A 17,795-nucleotide genomic window follows, 5' to 3' on the forward strand; every position below is an offset into this window, starting at 1 on the left:
TACCTGAAAGTTAATTTGTTCTCAGTTGAGGTACAGCAGCCTTCTGAACAGAATTCTATCAGATGGGATGAAAGAAAGAATGAAGGAGAGAGACAGGCAGGGGAGACTACTTAAATGAAAAGTTCAACAATAAGAGGAAGGACTTCAGTGATTATAGCCTGATAAGGAGTGAAAAACATTTCACCAGAAGAATAATGAGATCAGCATCAGCCACTATCCCACAGAGCACTGAACAGTTAGAGCACCAATATTTTCCTCAGAGTACAATGAAAAGTTTCCTTCCCTTTATTATGAAAACAGAACAATCAGGAGTTTATAACATCAACTGTGAGATCTTCTTTCCTGGCATGTAGCCAGGTGGCATGGGTTTATCAGTAACAGGCAAAGAAATGTTGTGCTTTTCTTTCTGATATGATATGTGTCTGTCTGCTTCCTTGTTTGTGGCAGTCTGACTCATTTCTTCACCAGCCACAATTCAGGTGAACAGTCACAGCCATAATTATATACTGTTCCTGTAATACACACAAATTGCTGCAGTATATTCAATTACAAATGTATTTTGCATTTAGCAGTGTGGACGTCATTATATGGGGTTGTGTTTGCATGCTAGTTGTCTGATAAGTTTCCAGTTTAACATCACACATAGACATGCTCAGCATGCATACATCATCCAGCACCTGTGTTATCATCTTGCTGCGGTTGAACTAGGAGCAATAGAAATAAAATCATGTGGTGCTCACCTATCATTGAGTTTTACTCACCAATCAGCAGCAGGCCTCCTCCCTCTGCTACAAACGTCTGAACACAAACACAAAGTGTGTATTAAGGGACAGCAGACAGTGTGGAAACCACCTCTTACTCAGAAGACCACACTAGCAAAAGAAAGGAGGATATAACTGTAAATATTTTGGAAAACCCCTGAACAGAACTTTCGGTTTCTCTTTGAATCCAACAGCTGTTGCTGTTTCTTTCACAAGTAAATTGCCACTAGCATGCTCTTATACTCTGGTACACTCGTGCCGGTCTATCTGTGGGTAGGAACAAATGATCTGTATGATTGTTAAGGTTGGAGGGCCTGGTGAAAATATACTATATGTGGGTGTGCAAGGCATGCAAATAATGATCCATTTGAAATCAAGTGGAAGTAGAAATCACAACCTTTGAAAACAGCAGCAGGTCAGTCCTTTGTCGAAAACCAGAGAGCCTTTAATAAGTTTCTTTTGGACAATAACCATAAGTTAACTAGTCACACTAACATAAATACTCTGAGTTTGTGAATATGCAGCAATGGACACATCATTTTCTATGCTTACAAGGGCCTGTATAGGAGCTCTAACAAAACTGTGGATGACCAAATTTATTTAGAATACACTATGCAGCAGCAAGAACAGATTCTGAACTATTTCTTCTATTACAATATTTACCTGGCAGGACCAGTTGAAAGCTTTGTCTTTCAGTGTGCATGTTGCATATTTAAATCAATGAGTTTCACATCTTTTAGTTATGACTTAGTAACCCATAATTTCAATATCCACATCTACAACTTAAAAGATATGCATTTCCTGAACTATTAGTGTGTTTTTATACATCTACTCAATTATACCTATGTTGTAAACATATGTTTGCTGAATTTTAACATGTTCAAGCAGAATCAAGTTTATTTGACTCAAACACTCAGTAACTCTTAACATACTTAAACATGTATATGTGTGGTGTGTAACCAAGTCAGATATAATACATATTATTTGATTAACATTAGGTACATCATCCTTATTTAATTGTTATTTGATATCACCCCTTTAAACATAAATCAGCCCTGTTATCGAGATAATTACTGATAATGAAATAACACCTATGCCTCTGTACTTAAATCAGCAGCAGACTGAAGTTCAGTCATACTGGACCATGGGGTGGTCACTCCAGGGAGGCAGGTTGGAGAGTTTCTCATCAGTGGTTGTTTCAATGGGCCAGCCCCAGGCCTTAAAGAATCCAGCCAGGTTCATTTCCACAGTCTGGGAGAAAGTCTCAGCGTACAGGTTCATCTTTCCCTTGTCGTCCCTGGGAAAGTTGCTCATCTGGTGGTAGGCAGCAAACACCTTCTTAAAGGCATCCCAGCCGAACTTCTCCTGGAGCTACATGGAAGAAGTAGGAAAAAATATCAGTGTTTGTCTCACTGTTTTTCATCCAGTATTTTTGTTGTCTCGTGTGTAATGAGCAATAAAGCTTCATAGGGTCGAATGGGGTTACGAGTCTTACTTGTCTTTTTTGTGTGATTTTGTTCAAAAAGTGACTCCGGTGTGACTCAAACATAGTTTGTCTATAGGGTTTAATGTAAAGTAATTCTCTTACCTGAATATATGTCTCCAGGGCAACCCACACGTTCCAGTTGCTGATATTCCTACCTGCCGTAGCATAATCCGCTGCTCGCTTGTTTCGTTTTTCTAAAGTCATAGCTTCGTGAGCCTGCAGTGAACAACATGATTATGGAACAATATAATCCAGAATGCAAAGAGTCATTGTCTTTTGTGACGTCTGTTAATATAAAGATGTGTTATAATACTCCTTAAGACTTAACTTTTCTAGCTAGTGGTCTCAAAAACAAAAATGATATACTCCACCTGTGCCCTGTTGATCCCCAGCACCTCCTCATGCACATACACCGCCCACAGGTTGCATGTGGCCTCTGTGGTGTGTGGTGGGAACTCCCAGCAGCCTCTCTGCTGGTTGTGTCCAAGCTCATGGATGGGGCCCCACAGGTCTTTAGTCCTTGCATGTTCGACGCTGACCAGCTGAGCTGCTATGGGCTTATGTGCCATGATAGGATAACCAGCATGCATCCAACCTGGATGGAGAAAAATAAAAAAAATAGTCCTACAGGAGCAGGTGGTATGTAGCCATCAAAAGAAAGCAAAGCACACATGCCTTAGTCTGGCCTTTGTTGTTGCCAAAGTTCTCAATTCTCAAAATGATAATAAGACTGAATACTGGTACTGAACAAACAAAAGGCCCAACACACTTACCATGGGAAATCTGCACATCAGTTACAAAACGTTCTTTGCGAGGAAATATTTGCGGGATGGCAGAAAGATCAGCGACAGCCCTCATGATGGCATCCCAGTGAGAGGCTAACTCATCAGGGCGCTCCAGGTCCCGGACAACATCCGATGGTACAGTCAGGATGATGTTGTCAAACTCCAGTTCTCCCCAGGGTGCGGGAGCAGTGCGCAGCAAGGACCAATCAGCTGCTGTTGTCACACCTGAAGAGAAGAAAGCAGTATGTGTATTTAAAAGTGAATCTGAGTTGTCTATTTTTTAACTTTGAAAACATGCATGGTAAAACAGGCTGAAATAAAAATGGCTTGACCTGACTCAGTAAAAGCATGGGCTCCCAGTTCTGGAGACAGAATTCTGAGATCAAAGGCAGAATTCTAAAAAAAAAAACAAAAACAAAACTGGCATTCCAGTCCTTTGACCTTCCCTCTGTGTATACCCCACCTGTAATACCACTTTCCATATCCAGAACTAGGTGGAGCTCATGCTGCTGCTGTTCCTGTCAGGTCATTTTGTTTTAGCTTTTCCAGCAAAAGGAAATCCCGGAGGAGATCCACATTGTGGTCAATCAGCAGAACCATACAGTGAGAGCAGAGAAGTTGCAAGTTCTGGCTGTTCAGAAACATGTAGTGTGAGTTAACACAACATACAAGATACATGAAAATTACAGTGTATGCCCAGCTTTACGCATGTATTAGTGTCATCCACCACACACTTACCAGATCTATAATATGGCGCAGGTACAGCCATCTGCACTATGACCTCCACCCCCTCCACTTGGGTTTTGGGTGGGGCAATCAGGTAAATGAGTCCCCCCCAGAGGTTCCAAACCTGCATCATCTCTGAGGTGATAGGGATTCGTTCACAAACATGCGGTGCTCTCTTCAGCTCTGCAGCGTTCAGTCTGTCAGTTTGACAACCTATCTGGACCTGAGGAAGACAATGAATATGTATTTCTGCTTTGAAGACCTGGACCATGTAGTAAATATAGTCTTTGATACCAGTCCTATTACATAGGAACCTATTACTTATTACATAGTCCTATTACTTAATTTTAAGTCTTGTGCCAACTTGTACCAACAGTATCACTCTATCTGATTTGGTGGACTGTACCTTCCATCCCTTGTTGACAATCTCTGCTGGTATGACCATGTAGGTCTTCATGCCAGGAGAGAGGTAGAGACCTGTACTGATCCACTCCTCCCCTCCTAACACACAAAAGCACACACAAGATTATTATTGTGATAAACACAGATTGCTGCAGTACATTTAGTTGTTTCATTTGTCCATAATAATGTGGCCTGACCTGCTGTGTTAGCAGTGACCCAGATCCTTTGATTTTTGACAACTGGTGACGAAGGGTTATCCTTGATGAGGTAATGCAGAAGAGCATCGGGATCCGGGCTAACCTTGTATACCTCTGCCCCCAAACTAAGGAGTAGATGGTCTTTGGGACTCTTCACAGGGCAGCTATCACCCACCTTGAAAATTAATGATGAATGTTAGATGATGCTCACAGTATCACAGTACTGAATCTACAGATAAAAAAGAACGTCAGATCCAAAGCAGCCATATGGTCCTATTGGTAGTTCTGTTACTATGGTGCAATCATTTGAGTGTGATAATTATTGCCCTGAACCTGCTGTGAACAGACCATTAGCCAGTCAAGGCAGTGAATGCCTGAAACCAAACTGCAAAGGCAGAAACACAGGGGACCTTCCTTACATACAAATGAATAATAATCATAGATTATAAAGTCATTAACTCCCCACCTCTGGCATGCCCAGTTTCTTTAAGATGTTGGTCAGAATGGACATCACAAGTGTATAGGAGCAGCTGTCATGAGCTTTCATGCACAAGTAGTTGGCACAGTCCCCACTCAGTTTTTTAAGGCCTTCCTCCTCGTGCTTTGTTAGTTCCTTCCCCTCATTAACATGACCAGCAAAGCGATGTAGAAGGTGGCGGAAGTGGTGGGTGTCTTTGATGGCCTGGCTTGGCACAGGAGCCTTGTAGGAACCCTCCCAGATTATATTCTCCAGCAGACTTAAACCCATTTTGTTCAGGATCTTGTTCCCTGAAAGAAAGTGCAAGAAACATGACTTCATCTATGTGCTGCATAGTTCAAAGAATTACCATTTTTGGACTGATGGTGCAGCCTTCAATTAATAAAGCTATGGCATACTGTAAATTGAGGGTTGTATTATCATTGAGAGTTACCTTTTCATGTACCTCTATATAGAATGTTTGTAGAGAACTTGTGTGGATGTGGGCAAGGCCTATTGCCAAGGCTGTACCTGACTATTTGTTTGTCTGTCCTGAGCCTGACTCAGTAGCTGTTTTCTGAGACTCAGACTGCAAATGTGTTTTCACTTTCACCTGTAGTAGTTACTGATGTGTGCCATTGCCAACTAGCAACTGTACTGTGCACATGCTGATGTAATATCATGATATCAATCTTGCGGCACATTAACATACCTGGAAAATCTGTCATTGGGTTTTGGTCACGGTGTGTCTGGGCCCAGTGCCAGGCATGTCCACCAATCAGCAGGCCCCCTCCCTCTGCCACAAAGTCTTGGATTTCCTCCACATGATCATCACTGTATGCTGTACACACAAATACGCTCAGGTCTTCTCTGAGGTTAGTCTTCATACAATTTAAGTCTGACTTGCAGAAGAGGTCAAAGGCTTGGTCAAGTTGTGGCACTACACCAATGACCCCATCCCGGCCTTGATCCAACCAGCGAATAGCATTGTTCCAAACTGGTGCCAGTGTCTGCAATGAAGGTCAGTTACCCAAGAAAGACAGTGGTTTGTTAATAACATAATTTTTTTTTTTCTCATTATGTAGAATACCACAGATACCTCACACAATCTAACCAATGGTCTTGCCACCAGCTACACCATGTGATTCACATGATTTTCAAACTCATCCAGACATTCAATAACCTCCATATTTCAGTTAAAAAAAACCCATGCAGGCAGAGGGAGAACATGCAAACATGGGTTTGAACCCAGAACCTTCTTGCTGTGAGGTGATAATACTAACCACTGTACTACTGTACCACACCATTCACTAATTCAGACTGTACCTCTCGTCTTAGAAGTCCTTCATGTGTGATCACAACAACCCGTCCCTGCCCATAGTAGGCTCCTGCCAGGAACACTCGTCCATCCTCAGTGGTACCGATGGGGAAGGCTAGAGGTCCATGGACCAGAACCTCAGAAGCTGCTACTCCATTCTGGAGGTCAAACTCTGAAATTCCCTGGAGTAAGAACTCTAGGTCATCCTCAAAATCCTTACCAATTCTGTATTTTAAAAAAAGTGAAAAAGACACACAATGAAAGCAATGCCTGTTTTGGATAAAGCACCACTTGGCAAAATTTTTTAGAAGATTATACCTGCTAAACATCAGCAAGTTAGCATTGGTGTGAGCATATTATTATGTTTGCGTTTAGTTAGAAGCACTGCAAGCACAACCTCACAGTGAGGCATTAGTCAACGAAATCAGGTACAAACTAATGGCATAATTAAAATATAAAGGTGAAGAAGCTAGTGCACTGCTACCATGACAAACAATTATCGCAAAAATAAATTCCAATATATTGAGTATAAATATGCAAAATTTAAATAAATGGTTATTTTTAAAACCTTTTCAAAAATTCAAAGAAAAAGACTCACACTACGGCCATCCACGAGGATGGGATCTCAGGATAGATCGGCAGGCATTCTACCTGACCTGGATGCTCAGAGAAGTAGATCCCTGCCACACCAGATACCTTATTCCCTGGAAAATTAAGCAGTGTGTTCTCTTTTGGGTGCTGTGAAGCCCAGTGCCATGCCTGCCCCCCTATCAGCACTCCTCCTCCATCTTTCAGAAATGCCACCAGGTCTTTCGGGTCTTCTCCCACATTGTAGGCATCTGTCACGTACACGCCAACCTCTGGATTCTCACTAAAGGTCTCACCAACATTGACTTGGAAGATGGATTTGCTGAGGTTATCAGCGACTGCCTTGAGGTTTTTCTGGACTCCCACAGACAAGTTGTCAGAACCATCTTCTATCAGCCAGAGTACAGCGTTCTCTACCAGCTCAGGGAAGGTCGTCATGTAGCTCTCATGACCCAGGACCACAATTCTCCCACGGCCATAAATAGAGGCAGCCATCAGGACCTGGCCTTGGCTGTTCATTACCAAAGGAAATGCATGGTATCCAGTCAGAAGCAGGTTGGAGGGAACACTGGTGCCACAGAAATCCAGCTTATTCAAGCCTCTCATCAGGGACATGTAGGCCCCTTTATGGTGGTTTTGGATGGGCTGGGTGGCCATGATGAGAAGGACTAATGCTCTGAAGATCAAATGAAGGCAAGGGTGGAAGGTAAAATGAGGCTGCGTGGAGACAGATGTAAACTGTTAACACATAAGGTTTAGCAGTTCTAGATAGATAGATATACAGATAGAGGAAGAGAGATAGCTTTCTGACATTGCCTGTTTACATTCTGGGTTAAAGGCCAGCTGTTGCATCACTCCTGTCATCTTTGTGGGCGTGACCATCTCGTGTTGACAAAGTCTTGGGGCATGTCAAGCAGAGAGGGGAACAGCATATTTGTCCGACATTTACACATGCACACTGAGGATAATTATAGGATCTTTGACGGGTGACTAGTTATAGGCACACCTGTCAGCTGTCATTGACTCAGCTTCCACTGTGCTGAGTTATGATATTTTACGTATTATACATGATGTGAGCAGATGGGCATGAACACTAAACATTAGAAAATTACTTCAACAGTCTTTTCTTTCTAAAAATCAACAGGTAGTAGCAGCAAGTAAACTAATTTGTCATCTTTGTGCAAGATCCGTCATAGGTTTGAGAAATTTGGGACAGCATATTGTTAGAAAAGAGACTTTCAGCACAGACAGCATAAAATCTTGAGACAGGAATTGACCTTGCTACTGCTATGAAAAGATAAGTTTTAGTCTTGTTGGTGTAATAAAAAGCTGAATTACACACTGGTGGTTCTGGAGGGAGTTGGGGTTCTGAGGAATTCACCGAACAACCACTGCTATACATAACAATAAAGTCAGAAAATAATTACATTTTGCAGTGTTTCGTCACAAACACCAACATAAAAAAAAGTTTTTACCTGAAAGTTAAGTTGGTTCTCTTCTTTGGTTATTACGCTGCAGCACAAGTTTACCAAACAGAGCACTGACAGAAGAGATGGGAGGCCTATTTCAGTTAAAAAGGTAAATATGAGGAGGGGCTTCAGTCAGAACAACCCAATGACTGCAGCTGAGGGGAAAGATCTCGTATGATTGGAAAGAATCTGGGTCTGGTCTTCATGGGTTGTGGGTGTGGGTGGGTTGAGGCAGAGATGGACCCTGACTGTATAAGAAACCTGTTCATCCAGTCGATGCAGGTCGACCTGTTTGTCCAGCCAGCAAAAGTCAAATCTATGGTGCAACTGTAGTATGACATGGATTGTGAAATGTCACATTTGAGTATTTATTTCTAGAAGAAACCTATGACAATTTTTCATAGCATTGAAGGAATCTAATACAATATACATAAAACATAGTTGTCTTATCAACTCACTCTTAGAAAGCTAAAATTATTACAAAACTCAAATGTGTTACTGCCACAAAAAACCAGGACTCAAAGCATCAATAAACTCTGTGACTTAGCTGCTGAGACCAAATCATACACAATATACCATCTATCAAACATACAAATGATGGTAATAGCTTTAATTCAGATATAGATGAAAGGCTGAGGTCACTTTCCACTTCTCCAATAATCACATTTTTGTGACTGAGTTACAATGTGAACAAAATTTACTGTGCATCACCAACTTCTGTCAAACAAAACAGTGTAGGAGATTCAAAAACAACATCTAAATCAGTCTGATTCCCTCAAAGAATACCTTGGAATTGGGGCATTAATTCCTCAGGACTGAAAAGACTAAACTTAAACTCTTTAAATCAATGGTTGCGTGTGTCTCTGTTTGGTCTATCTGGTTAGTTAATGGTCTCCATTTTTGTGGTAAACATCAGTGGTGAAAAAACACTTGTAATTACACCTGACTGACACATTCCTTAGCAATACCTATAATTTTTTAAATAGCGGGCCTATGGTTTGCCCACATTTTTCTTTGTCTGAGCATGCTCTACTTCAGGTTTTGTTGCCTTTTTTACATTATAGGGAAGAAAAATAAATTCTCAAGGGAAATTAGGAAAGTAAACAAACTGCACTGTGATTTCTCATTCTGAGACAGCATATTGTTACACAAGTAGCACATATTTTAGTTGTTTTTGTGGTAAACAGCTGAATTGCACATCGAGATGGTTTAGATAGATGGATGGTTGAGATGGAACTGAGCTGAATGTGTAGGTCTGTCTGGTTAGTTCATGGTCTACATTTCTGTGGAAAACTGTAAATCTGAAATATTGATGGTGGAAAAAAAGGGCATAAAACACTTGTAATTACATCAACATGCACACAAATTCTCTTAAAACCTGCTCATCTTATTCTGGGAGAACAGTATGAACCAATGATGCATGTGCTCTTCTACCGCTGTATAGGCAAATAACCAGTAGGCCACCCCTCTATTTACAATGTACCATACCAGCAACAAACACATAACCTAAATAGTCTATTGCAACGCTTATGTGCTCAAAGTGCCAATGACCCAATATACAGGCATTTTGCAGATCCATATACACACATGTATAAATACTTAAATAACCTGGTTCCAAATTCTTAACAGAAGAGTCATGACTAATAATCCAATTTCAATTCTTGAAACAAAATCTCAAATGCTAATCTCTTTCTCATGTGTGTAAGATACAAACATGAAATGTGCACAAGCTCATTGTATCATCAGCTAATTTAGCAACTAAAACATTGACTATAGAGAAAATAAAGTTGAACTTACCTCCCAGAGGTATGCAGACTGGAAGAGAGACAGCTATAGATGACTGACACATTCCTCACTGATTCCTATAATTTGTCTGAACACGCTCTACTTCAGATTTCCATTAAAGTAAAAGTTGTTTTCAACCACTGTGTCAAGGGAAATTGGGAAGACAAAAAATAAAAAGCTTTTATGTGATTCACAAATACAATATAGAGTTTTCACAAATATGTATTTTTGACAGTTTATTCCAGCAGATTATTAAAAGGTTAGAGGGCCCTTTTGGTGCTCATGACCCACAGCCTGGGACAACTGTAGTGCTAGTAATAAGTCCAAGGGGCTGAGACAGGTGAATGAAGTGGAAGATCTAGAAGCAGAAATTGTAAGTCTAGTATAAATATATACAAGTTTAGTTCTCCTGGTAGGAACTGTACTGGTTTAATGACCTCTTGGTTTTAAAGTATTCAACAATTGCTGTACTGTATTTTCCCCTAATCATAACTATTACTCCATTTCAAATGGAACTGCTGAAAGCTAAAAGCTGTATATATCTCGTCAGGTGTGTAAGTTCTGTCTCTTTTAAAGTATTACAATAAATATGTGAAAAAAAACATCATGAACATAAAAAAGAAAACAAAGTTGATTAACTGAATTCCCATAATACTTAATATCAAGAATTTGGCTCTCATTAAACCAATCTCCCTGCACTTTAATCAGCAGCAGACTGAAGTTCAGTCATACTGGACCATGGGGTGGTCACTCCAGGGAGGCAGGTTGGAGAGTTTCTCCTCAGTGGTGGTCTCAATGGGCCAGCCCCAGGCCTTAAAGAATCCAGCCAGGTTCATCCCCACAGTCTGGGAGAAAGTCTCAGCGTACAGGTTCATCTTTCCTTGGTTGTCACTGGGAAAGTTGCTCATCTCATGGTAGGCAGTGAACACCTTCTTAAAGGCATCCCAGCCGAACTTCTCCTGGAGCTACATGGAAGAGGACAGAAGTAGAGGGAAATGTGAATAAGAATATTAATTCTGTCTTGTGGTAAAAGTCTAAGGAAAAAGTTGTCATTATTTTCCATCCATTCAAAAGTTTTGCTTGAAGGTGTGTAAGGGACATTACAGTCTCACAGTGCTGCCAGCAGGGCAACAGATGTTTATGTCAGAATCCCCATTCTGTGTAAAATAAATGCAGATCCAGTGTAACATAGGAAGAGTTTCTTATGAGAACTATGTAAAGAAATTGTTTCTCACCTGTAAATATGTCTCCAGGGCCAAAAACACACTCCAGCTTTTGAGATTCCTGCCCTCCTTAATGTAATTTTCCACTTGATGCTTCCTTTTTTCTGGTTTCAGACTTGGGTCAGCCTGCATTAAACACAGTATATGAATCACATCATACCAGATCAAGGGGAAATGGCTGTTAGATTTCTGTAAAAATTCCATACTCCACCTGTGCCCTGTTGATGCCAAACACTTCTTCATGCACATATACAGACCACAGGTTGCATGTACACTCAGTGGTGTGTGGTGGGAACTCCCAGCAGTCTCTTTGTTGGTTGTGTCCAAGCTCATGGATGGGGCCCCACAGACCTGTAGTCCTAGCATGCTCAATGCTGAGCAGCTGAGCCGCTACAGATCTGTGTGCCATGACAGGATAACCTGCATGCATCCAACCTGGATGGAGAAAAATATAAAAAAAGTCTCATAAGAGCAGGTGGCATGTGTGGAGGGTCACTGTGATGAACACCAGTACCGGCTCATTCATACACATCATTACAGCCAAACACACTTACCATGGGAAATCTGCACATCAGTTACAAAACGCTCTTTGCGAGGAAACTTTTGTGGAATGGCAGCAAGATCAGCGACAGCCCTCATGATGGCATCCCAGTGAGAGGCTAACTCATCAGGGCGCTCCAGGTCCCGGACAACATCCGATGGTACAGTCAGGATGATGTTGTCAAACTCCAGTTCTGCCCAGGGTGCGGGAGCAGTGCGCAGCAAGGACCAATCAGCTGCTGTTGTCACACCTGAAGAGAAGAAAGCAGTATGTGTATTTAAAAGTTTGAACTTTGAAAATATGACACAACAAAAAATATCTTTTCAATGACTGAGTTTCATGAATAGAAATTACCTGAATGTAGGCTATAATTAAGTCTACTGCTTACAGCTAAACTTGCTTGTACATTCTGTCCAAATGTCCATATACAGAATTCTGAGATCAAAGCCAGAATTCTGTTTTTTTTCATACTCTGACTTTGATCTCAGAAGTCTCACTTTTTTCTCAGAATTCTGAGATCAAAGTGACTGCAATGATACATTTTTTTTCACCCTGTAACTTTAATCGCAGAATTCTTTTTTTTCACAGAGATCAAAGTCAGAATTGAAAAAAAATCTAGAGGAGTTTACTTAAAACTGTAGTATCTAGACTACAGACAGACAGTATGTTCCGCCATCTTCCAGTCACTTGTGGTTCATTTTTTCCTGTTGCTTTTTGTCTGAAAAAAATAATGCTGTCCTTCTCTTTTTTTGCTCACATTGAGGACACAGCCATCTTGTTTGAATAAACTTTATTGGAACTGTCACTGGACAAAACCAACCAGAGGAATCATGCTTGCATTCAGCAAGAGCTCTACATCGTGGCAAGTCAACAGAACTATAAAGAGTGAGCGGAGAAGCTGCAGGTTCTGTCCATGCCGGAAAACCCACGTACCAGTGTCACCCACCACACACTTACCAGATTTATAATATGGTGCAGGTACAGCCATTTGGACTATGACTTCCACTGCCTCCACTTGGGTTTTGGGTGGGGCAATGAGGTAGATGAGTCCCCCCCAGAGGTTCCACACCTGCATCATCTCTGAGCTTACAGGAAATCGTTCATGAACACACGGTGCTCTCTTCAACTCTGCAGTGTTCAGTCTGTCAGTTTGACAACCTATCTGGACCTGAGGAAGACAATGAAAATGTGTTACTGCTTCAACTTCAATTTCAGTCTTGCACCTACTGATACCAACAGGATCACTTGACCTAAGTATCTGATTTGGTGGACTGTACCTTCCATCCCTTGTTGACAATCTCTGCTGGGATGGCCATGTAGGTCTTCATGCCAGGAGAGAGGTAGAGACCTGTACTGATCCACTCCTCCCCTCCTAACACACACACACACACACACACACACACACACACACAAACAGCAACAAGATTATACCTATAGTGAGCATCTTTAATGTTTTGCCTTCTTAACGGTGACATTGGCAAAAGTGTACAAATACTGTAAACAACTTCATATATTTGTTAACAACAACAAGGTCTGACCTGCTGTGTTAACATTAATCTTGATTCTGTGGTTGTAGACAACTGGCATCAAAGGGTTATCCTTGATGAGGTAGGGCAAGAGGGCATCAGAATCCGGGCTAACCTTATATACCTCTGCCCCCAAACTAAGGAGTAGATGGTCTTTGGGACTCTTCACAGGGCAGCTATCACCCACCTTGAAAATTAATACAGAATGTTATATGAGATGATGCTGACAGTATCATAGTGCTGAATTTGCAATAAAGAAAAGAACATCAGACCTCATACAGACATATGGTCATATTGGTAATACTGTTCCTATGGTATAATTACTTGTACTGCCAGTCAAGGCAGTGAATGCCTGAAAACAAACTGTGAAGGCAGAAACAAAAAGCACCTTCCTTAAGTACAAATGAATAACAATCATAGACTATAAAGTCATTAACTCCCCACCTCTGGCATGCCCGACTTCTTTAAGATGTTGGTCAGAGTGGACACCACTTGTGTATAGGAGGGGCAGTCGTGAGCCTTCATGCGCAAGTAGTTGGCACAGTCCCCACTCAGTTTTTTAAGGCCTTCCTCCTCGTGCTTTGTAAGTTCTTTCCCCTGATTTACATGACCAGCAAAGCGATGTAGAAGGTGGCGGAAGTGGTGGGTGTCTTTGATGGCCTGGCTTGGCACAGGAGCCTTGTAGGAACCTTCCCAGATTATATTCTCCAGCAGACTTAAACCCATTTTGTTCAGGATCTTGTTCCCTGAAAGAAAGTGCAAGAAACATCATTTATGTCTAATGCACACGTGCTGGTGTGTTATTATGATATCAATCTTGCGGCACATTAACATACCTGAGAAATCTGTCATTGGGTTTTGGTCACGGTGTGTCTGGGCCCAGTGCCAGGCATGTCCACCAATCAGCAGGCCCCCTCCCTCTGCCACAAAGTCTTGGATTTCCTCCACATGATCATCACTGTATGCTGTACACACAAATACGCTCAGGTCTTCTCTGAGGTTAGTCTTCATACAATTTAAGTCTGACTTGCAGAAGAGATCAAAGGCTTGCTTGAGGTTTGGTGCTACACCAACAACCCCATTCCGGCCTTCATCCAACCAGCGAATAGCGTTGTTCCAAACTGGTGCCAGTGTCTGCAATGAAGGTCAGTTATCCAAGAAAGACAGTTTGTTAGTAACAGGAATATTAAGCATATGTCGTTATTCAGAACACCTACATAACCTAACTAGCCTGCGTGTCTTTGGCTGGAGTACCCAGAGAGACCCCATGCAGGCAGAGGGAGAACACGCAAACATGGGTTTGAACCCACAACCTTCTTGCTGTGAGGTGGTAATACTAACCACTGTACTACTGTACCACACCATTCACTAATTCAGACTGTACCTCTCGTCTCAGAAGTCCTTCATGTGTGATCACAACAACCCGTCCCTGCCCATAGTAGGCTCCTGCCAGGAACACTCGTCCATCCTCAGTGGTACCAATGGGGAAGGCTAGAGGTCCATGGACCAGAACCTCAGAAGCTGCTACTCCATTCTGGAGGTCAAACTCTGAAATTCCCTGGAGTAAGAACTCTAGGTCATCCTCAAAATCCTTACCAATTCTGTAAAAAGTGGAAAAGACACATAATGAGAGCAGACGTTCCCAGTAGCTGGAAACTTAAGCAGTGTGTCCCATCGCTTTAATCCAGATTGGAAAATCTTAGCTATAGGTGGGATCACCATAAAAGTAGTCTTTCACAGTGATGAGAGGATAAATCCTACTGACTCCTCCTCTAGCACCCTTATGAGGTTGACTTTTTTGAATTCTTAGAGATCTACTGACAATTACTGGATAGACTGACATGGCATTAGGAATAAACATTCATGCTGCCCTCAAGATGAATTGTAATAACTTATCCCTAACTTATCCTCCAAATATTCCTCTATTGCCCTCATCAAAATTTTAATTTGCCTCAACTCATACTAAGCTAATACTAGTGTACTGTTACAATATCACATTCCTAAATTGACAAATAATTATCTTGAGAATAAATTATGACATACTGTGTAGAAATACACAATTTTGCAACTTTTTCAAATGTTCAAAGAAAAAGAGGAATACACTCACACTACGGCCATCCAGGAGGATGGGATCTGAGGATAGACTGGCAGGCATTCTACCTCCCCCTGATGCTCAGAGAAGTAGATCCCTGTCACACCAGACACCTTGTTCCCTGGAAACTTAAGCAGTGTGTTCTCCTTAGGGTGTGTTGAAGCCCAGTACCATGCCTGCCCCTGCTATCAGCACTCCTCCTCCAGCTTTCATAAATGCCAACAGGTTCTTCGGGTCTTCACCCACACTGTAGGCATCTGTCACATACACACCAACCTCTGGGTTGTCACTAAAGGCCTCCACAACATTGGCTTGGAAGATGGATTTACTGAGGTTATCAGCAACTGCCTCGACCTTCCTCTGGACCCCCACAGACAAGTTGTCGGATCCATCTCCTCTAAGCCAGGTCAAAGCGTTTTCTACCAGAGTGGGGAAGGCCATCAGATAGCCTTCATGACCCAGGACCACAATCCTTCCACGACCATACAGAGAAGCAGCCATCAGGACCTGGCCTCGGCTGTTCATTACCAAAGGAAAGGCATGGTCTCCAGTCAGAACCAGGTCACAGGGAACACAGGGGCCATTGAGGTCCATCTCTTTCAAGCCTCTCATCAGGGACATGTAGGCCTCTTCATAGTGGTTTTGCATGGACTGGGTGGCCATGATGAGAAGGACTGATGCTCTGAAGATCAAATGTGTGGGTAAATGGCAAAAGAGAGCCGTGTGGAATCAGATGTAAAATGTATTAGCATATAAGGTTTAACAGTTGGATGAAGGTCAGTCAGATATCCTAAGGAAATAGAAAGAGAGTGGACAGAGATTATAACAAAAAAAAAGTACTACTGATCTCTTTATACATCTATAACAATGAAGTTACATAAATCAGATGACTCAGGAGGGAAAGCAGGCTTAGCCAACCATCAAGATCGCGGTGGAGCAATGTGGATTCCAACCTGGCGTGGAACAATGACCAACTTTACCTGGCAAAGTTAGTACTCATTCAGTCTACACATGTTTGTGGATTTGGGAAAGCTTATGATCATATCCATTAGGGATCTTGTGAGGGCACTGCAGAGAATTGTGTGCCAGAGCACATCCAACCAGTAAGTTCTATTAGGATGCCTTGAGTGCCTCCATGGGTCCAGCACCCCAGTAAGCCCAGGTAGACCCAGTACACACTGGAGACACTATAATGTACATATAGGAGGAGTTGGAAAACAATCAAACCAGCGAATGAGACAAAAATCAAGTACGGTTACAAAGCACTGTAAATTCTAATGATTTTTTATCACAAACAAGCACCAACTTAAAGGAAAAGTTATGTTTTTACCTGAAAGTTAAGTTTGTCTTCTTCCTCAGTTCTTACACTGCAGCACAAGAGTTATCCAAACAAGCGTTCCACTGAAAACACTGCCCAACAGGAGGGAAGAGTACATATAAATAAGAGCAAGAACAGGAGGGATTATATCAGTTAAAGAGATAAAGACAGTAACGAGAGGGACTTCAGTCAGAACAATCCAGTGACTGAGGGGGAAAGAGCTGACAGATGCGAACAAAAAAATCTGCCAGGCTCGTGGATTAAATATGTGGGCAGAGACGGAGATACACCCTGGCTGTGTCTGTATAAGAAACTTGTTCATCCAGCTGGTGAGGGTCATTTGACACACTGACAGTGATAGACAGAGAAACCTATGACGCCTTTGTGTAGCACTGTAGAAATGTAATACAGTGTACTTAAAACATTACTGTGGTCTTATTGACACACGATTATATACAATATATCATCTATCAATTATCCAAATGAAACTAATAGCTTTTATTTAACTATAGATAAAGGACCAAGGATGGACATTTACTTTGTGAGCACGCTTTCCACTTCTGAGACAGAACGTAACGTGCGTCAGCAACCTCTGCTGAATGAAAAAACCCAGTCTGCAACAATGTTTAGGTGACTGGTACATGTCAAGTAACATTCAAATGAATGTCAGGCCTCAAGGTTTCCCAGCAGAACATTGTATTGTACCAAGATGATCAGTTTTTCACCTCATTCGTCTGTGATTTTAATGTTATGGCTGTTTTGTTTTCACCACCAGCATTGGTTTTCTTCCACACTGAACAGCACACAAATAAATTCCCTTGCTCATCCTGTTTTGTGGGAGCGTCCTTATGGGTGTGGTCCTTTGAGGCTTAATTAGTGGAGAAAAAATAGATTACAACAGTGTATTATTATTTGATGCTACTTTCTGTTTGAACTCCACTCTGTTTCAAAGAAATATTGTACTTTTTATTCCATTACATTTATCTGACAGCTGTAGCTACCAGTTACTTTACAGCAGATTAGGTCTTTAAAACCATAATATCATAATATAATGAATGATATAAAACACACTGAATTGATAATATACTCCTACCTAAATAAGATTTTGAATGTAGGTCTTT

General features: G+C 41.6%; 2 protein-coding genes and 1 pseudogene across 3 annotated transcripts; all 3 read right to left on the minus strand.

Moving 5' to 3' along the window:
* LOC108890634 (TRPM8 channel-associated factor homolog) overlaps positions 1–685 on the minus strand; it is an 8,703-nt pseudogene extending 8,018 nt beyond the window's left edge.
* Positions 3–10,117, minus strand: LOC108890631 (TRPM8 channel-associated factor homolog). Of its 2 annotated transcripts, XM_051078940.1 has the most exons (14): positions 9,987–10,117; positions 8,196–8,260; positions 6,731–7,396; positions 6,141–6,357; positions 5,527–5,824; positions 4,824–5,125; positions 4,358–4,532; positions 4,165–4,259; positions 3,771–3,981; positions 3,021–3,257; positions 2,619–2,842; positions 2,350–2,463; positions 762–2,132; positions 3–55 (listed from the first exon to the last, which is right to left on the minus strand). In XM_051078940.1, the coding sequence occupies exons 3-13, from the start codon at positions 7,375–7,377 to the stop codon at positions 1,890–1,892; spliced, it is 2,763 nt and encodes a 920-aa protein (XP_050934897.1). In that variant the 5' UTR covers positions 7,378–7,396; positions 8,196–8,260; positions 9,987–10,117; the 3' UTR covers positions 3–55; positions 762–1,889. The 2 variants fall into 2 exon arrangements, with proteins under 2 accessions (XP_050934897.1, XP_018543104.1); XM_018687588.2 differs by lacking the exons at positions 8,196–8,260; positions 9,987–10,117 and adding an exon at positions 7,545–7,783.
* Positions 10,118–10,696: 579 nt separating this feature from the next.
* LOC108890632 (TRPM8 channel-associated factor homolog) lies at positions 10,697–17,772 on the minus strand. The gene is given in 13 exon segments (XM_018687590.2): positions 10,697–10,939; positions 11,210–11,323; positions 11,409–11,632; positions 11,752–11,988; positions 12,696–12,906; positions 13,016–13,110; positions 13,277–13,451; positions 13,709–14,010; positions 14,101–14,398; positions 14,649–14,865; positions 15,372–15,538; positions 15,540–16,146; positions 16,687–17,772. Coding segments are annotated over 12 exon segments (2,763 nt in total). The 5' UTR covers positions 16,020–16,146; positions 16,687–17,772.
* Positions 17,773–17,795: the final 23 nt, after the last annotated feature.

This window comes from Lates calcarifer, linkage group LG21, assembly GCF_001640805.2.
Source record: "Lates calcarifer isolate ASB-BC8 linkage group LG21, TLL_Latcal_v3, whole genome shotgun sequence".
Classification (NCBI taxonomy): Eukaryota; Metazoa; Chordata; class Actinopteri; family Centropomidae; genus Lates; species Lates calcarifer.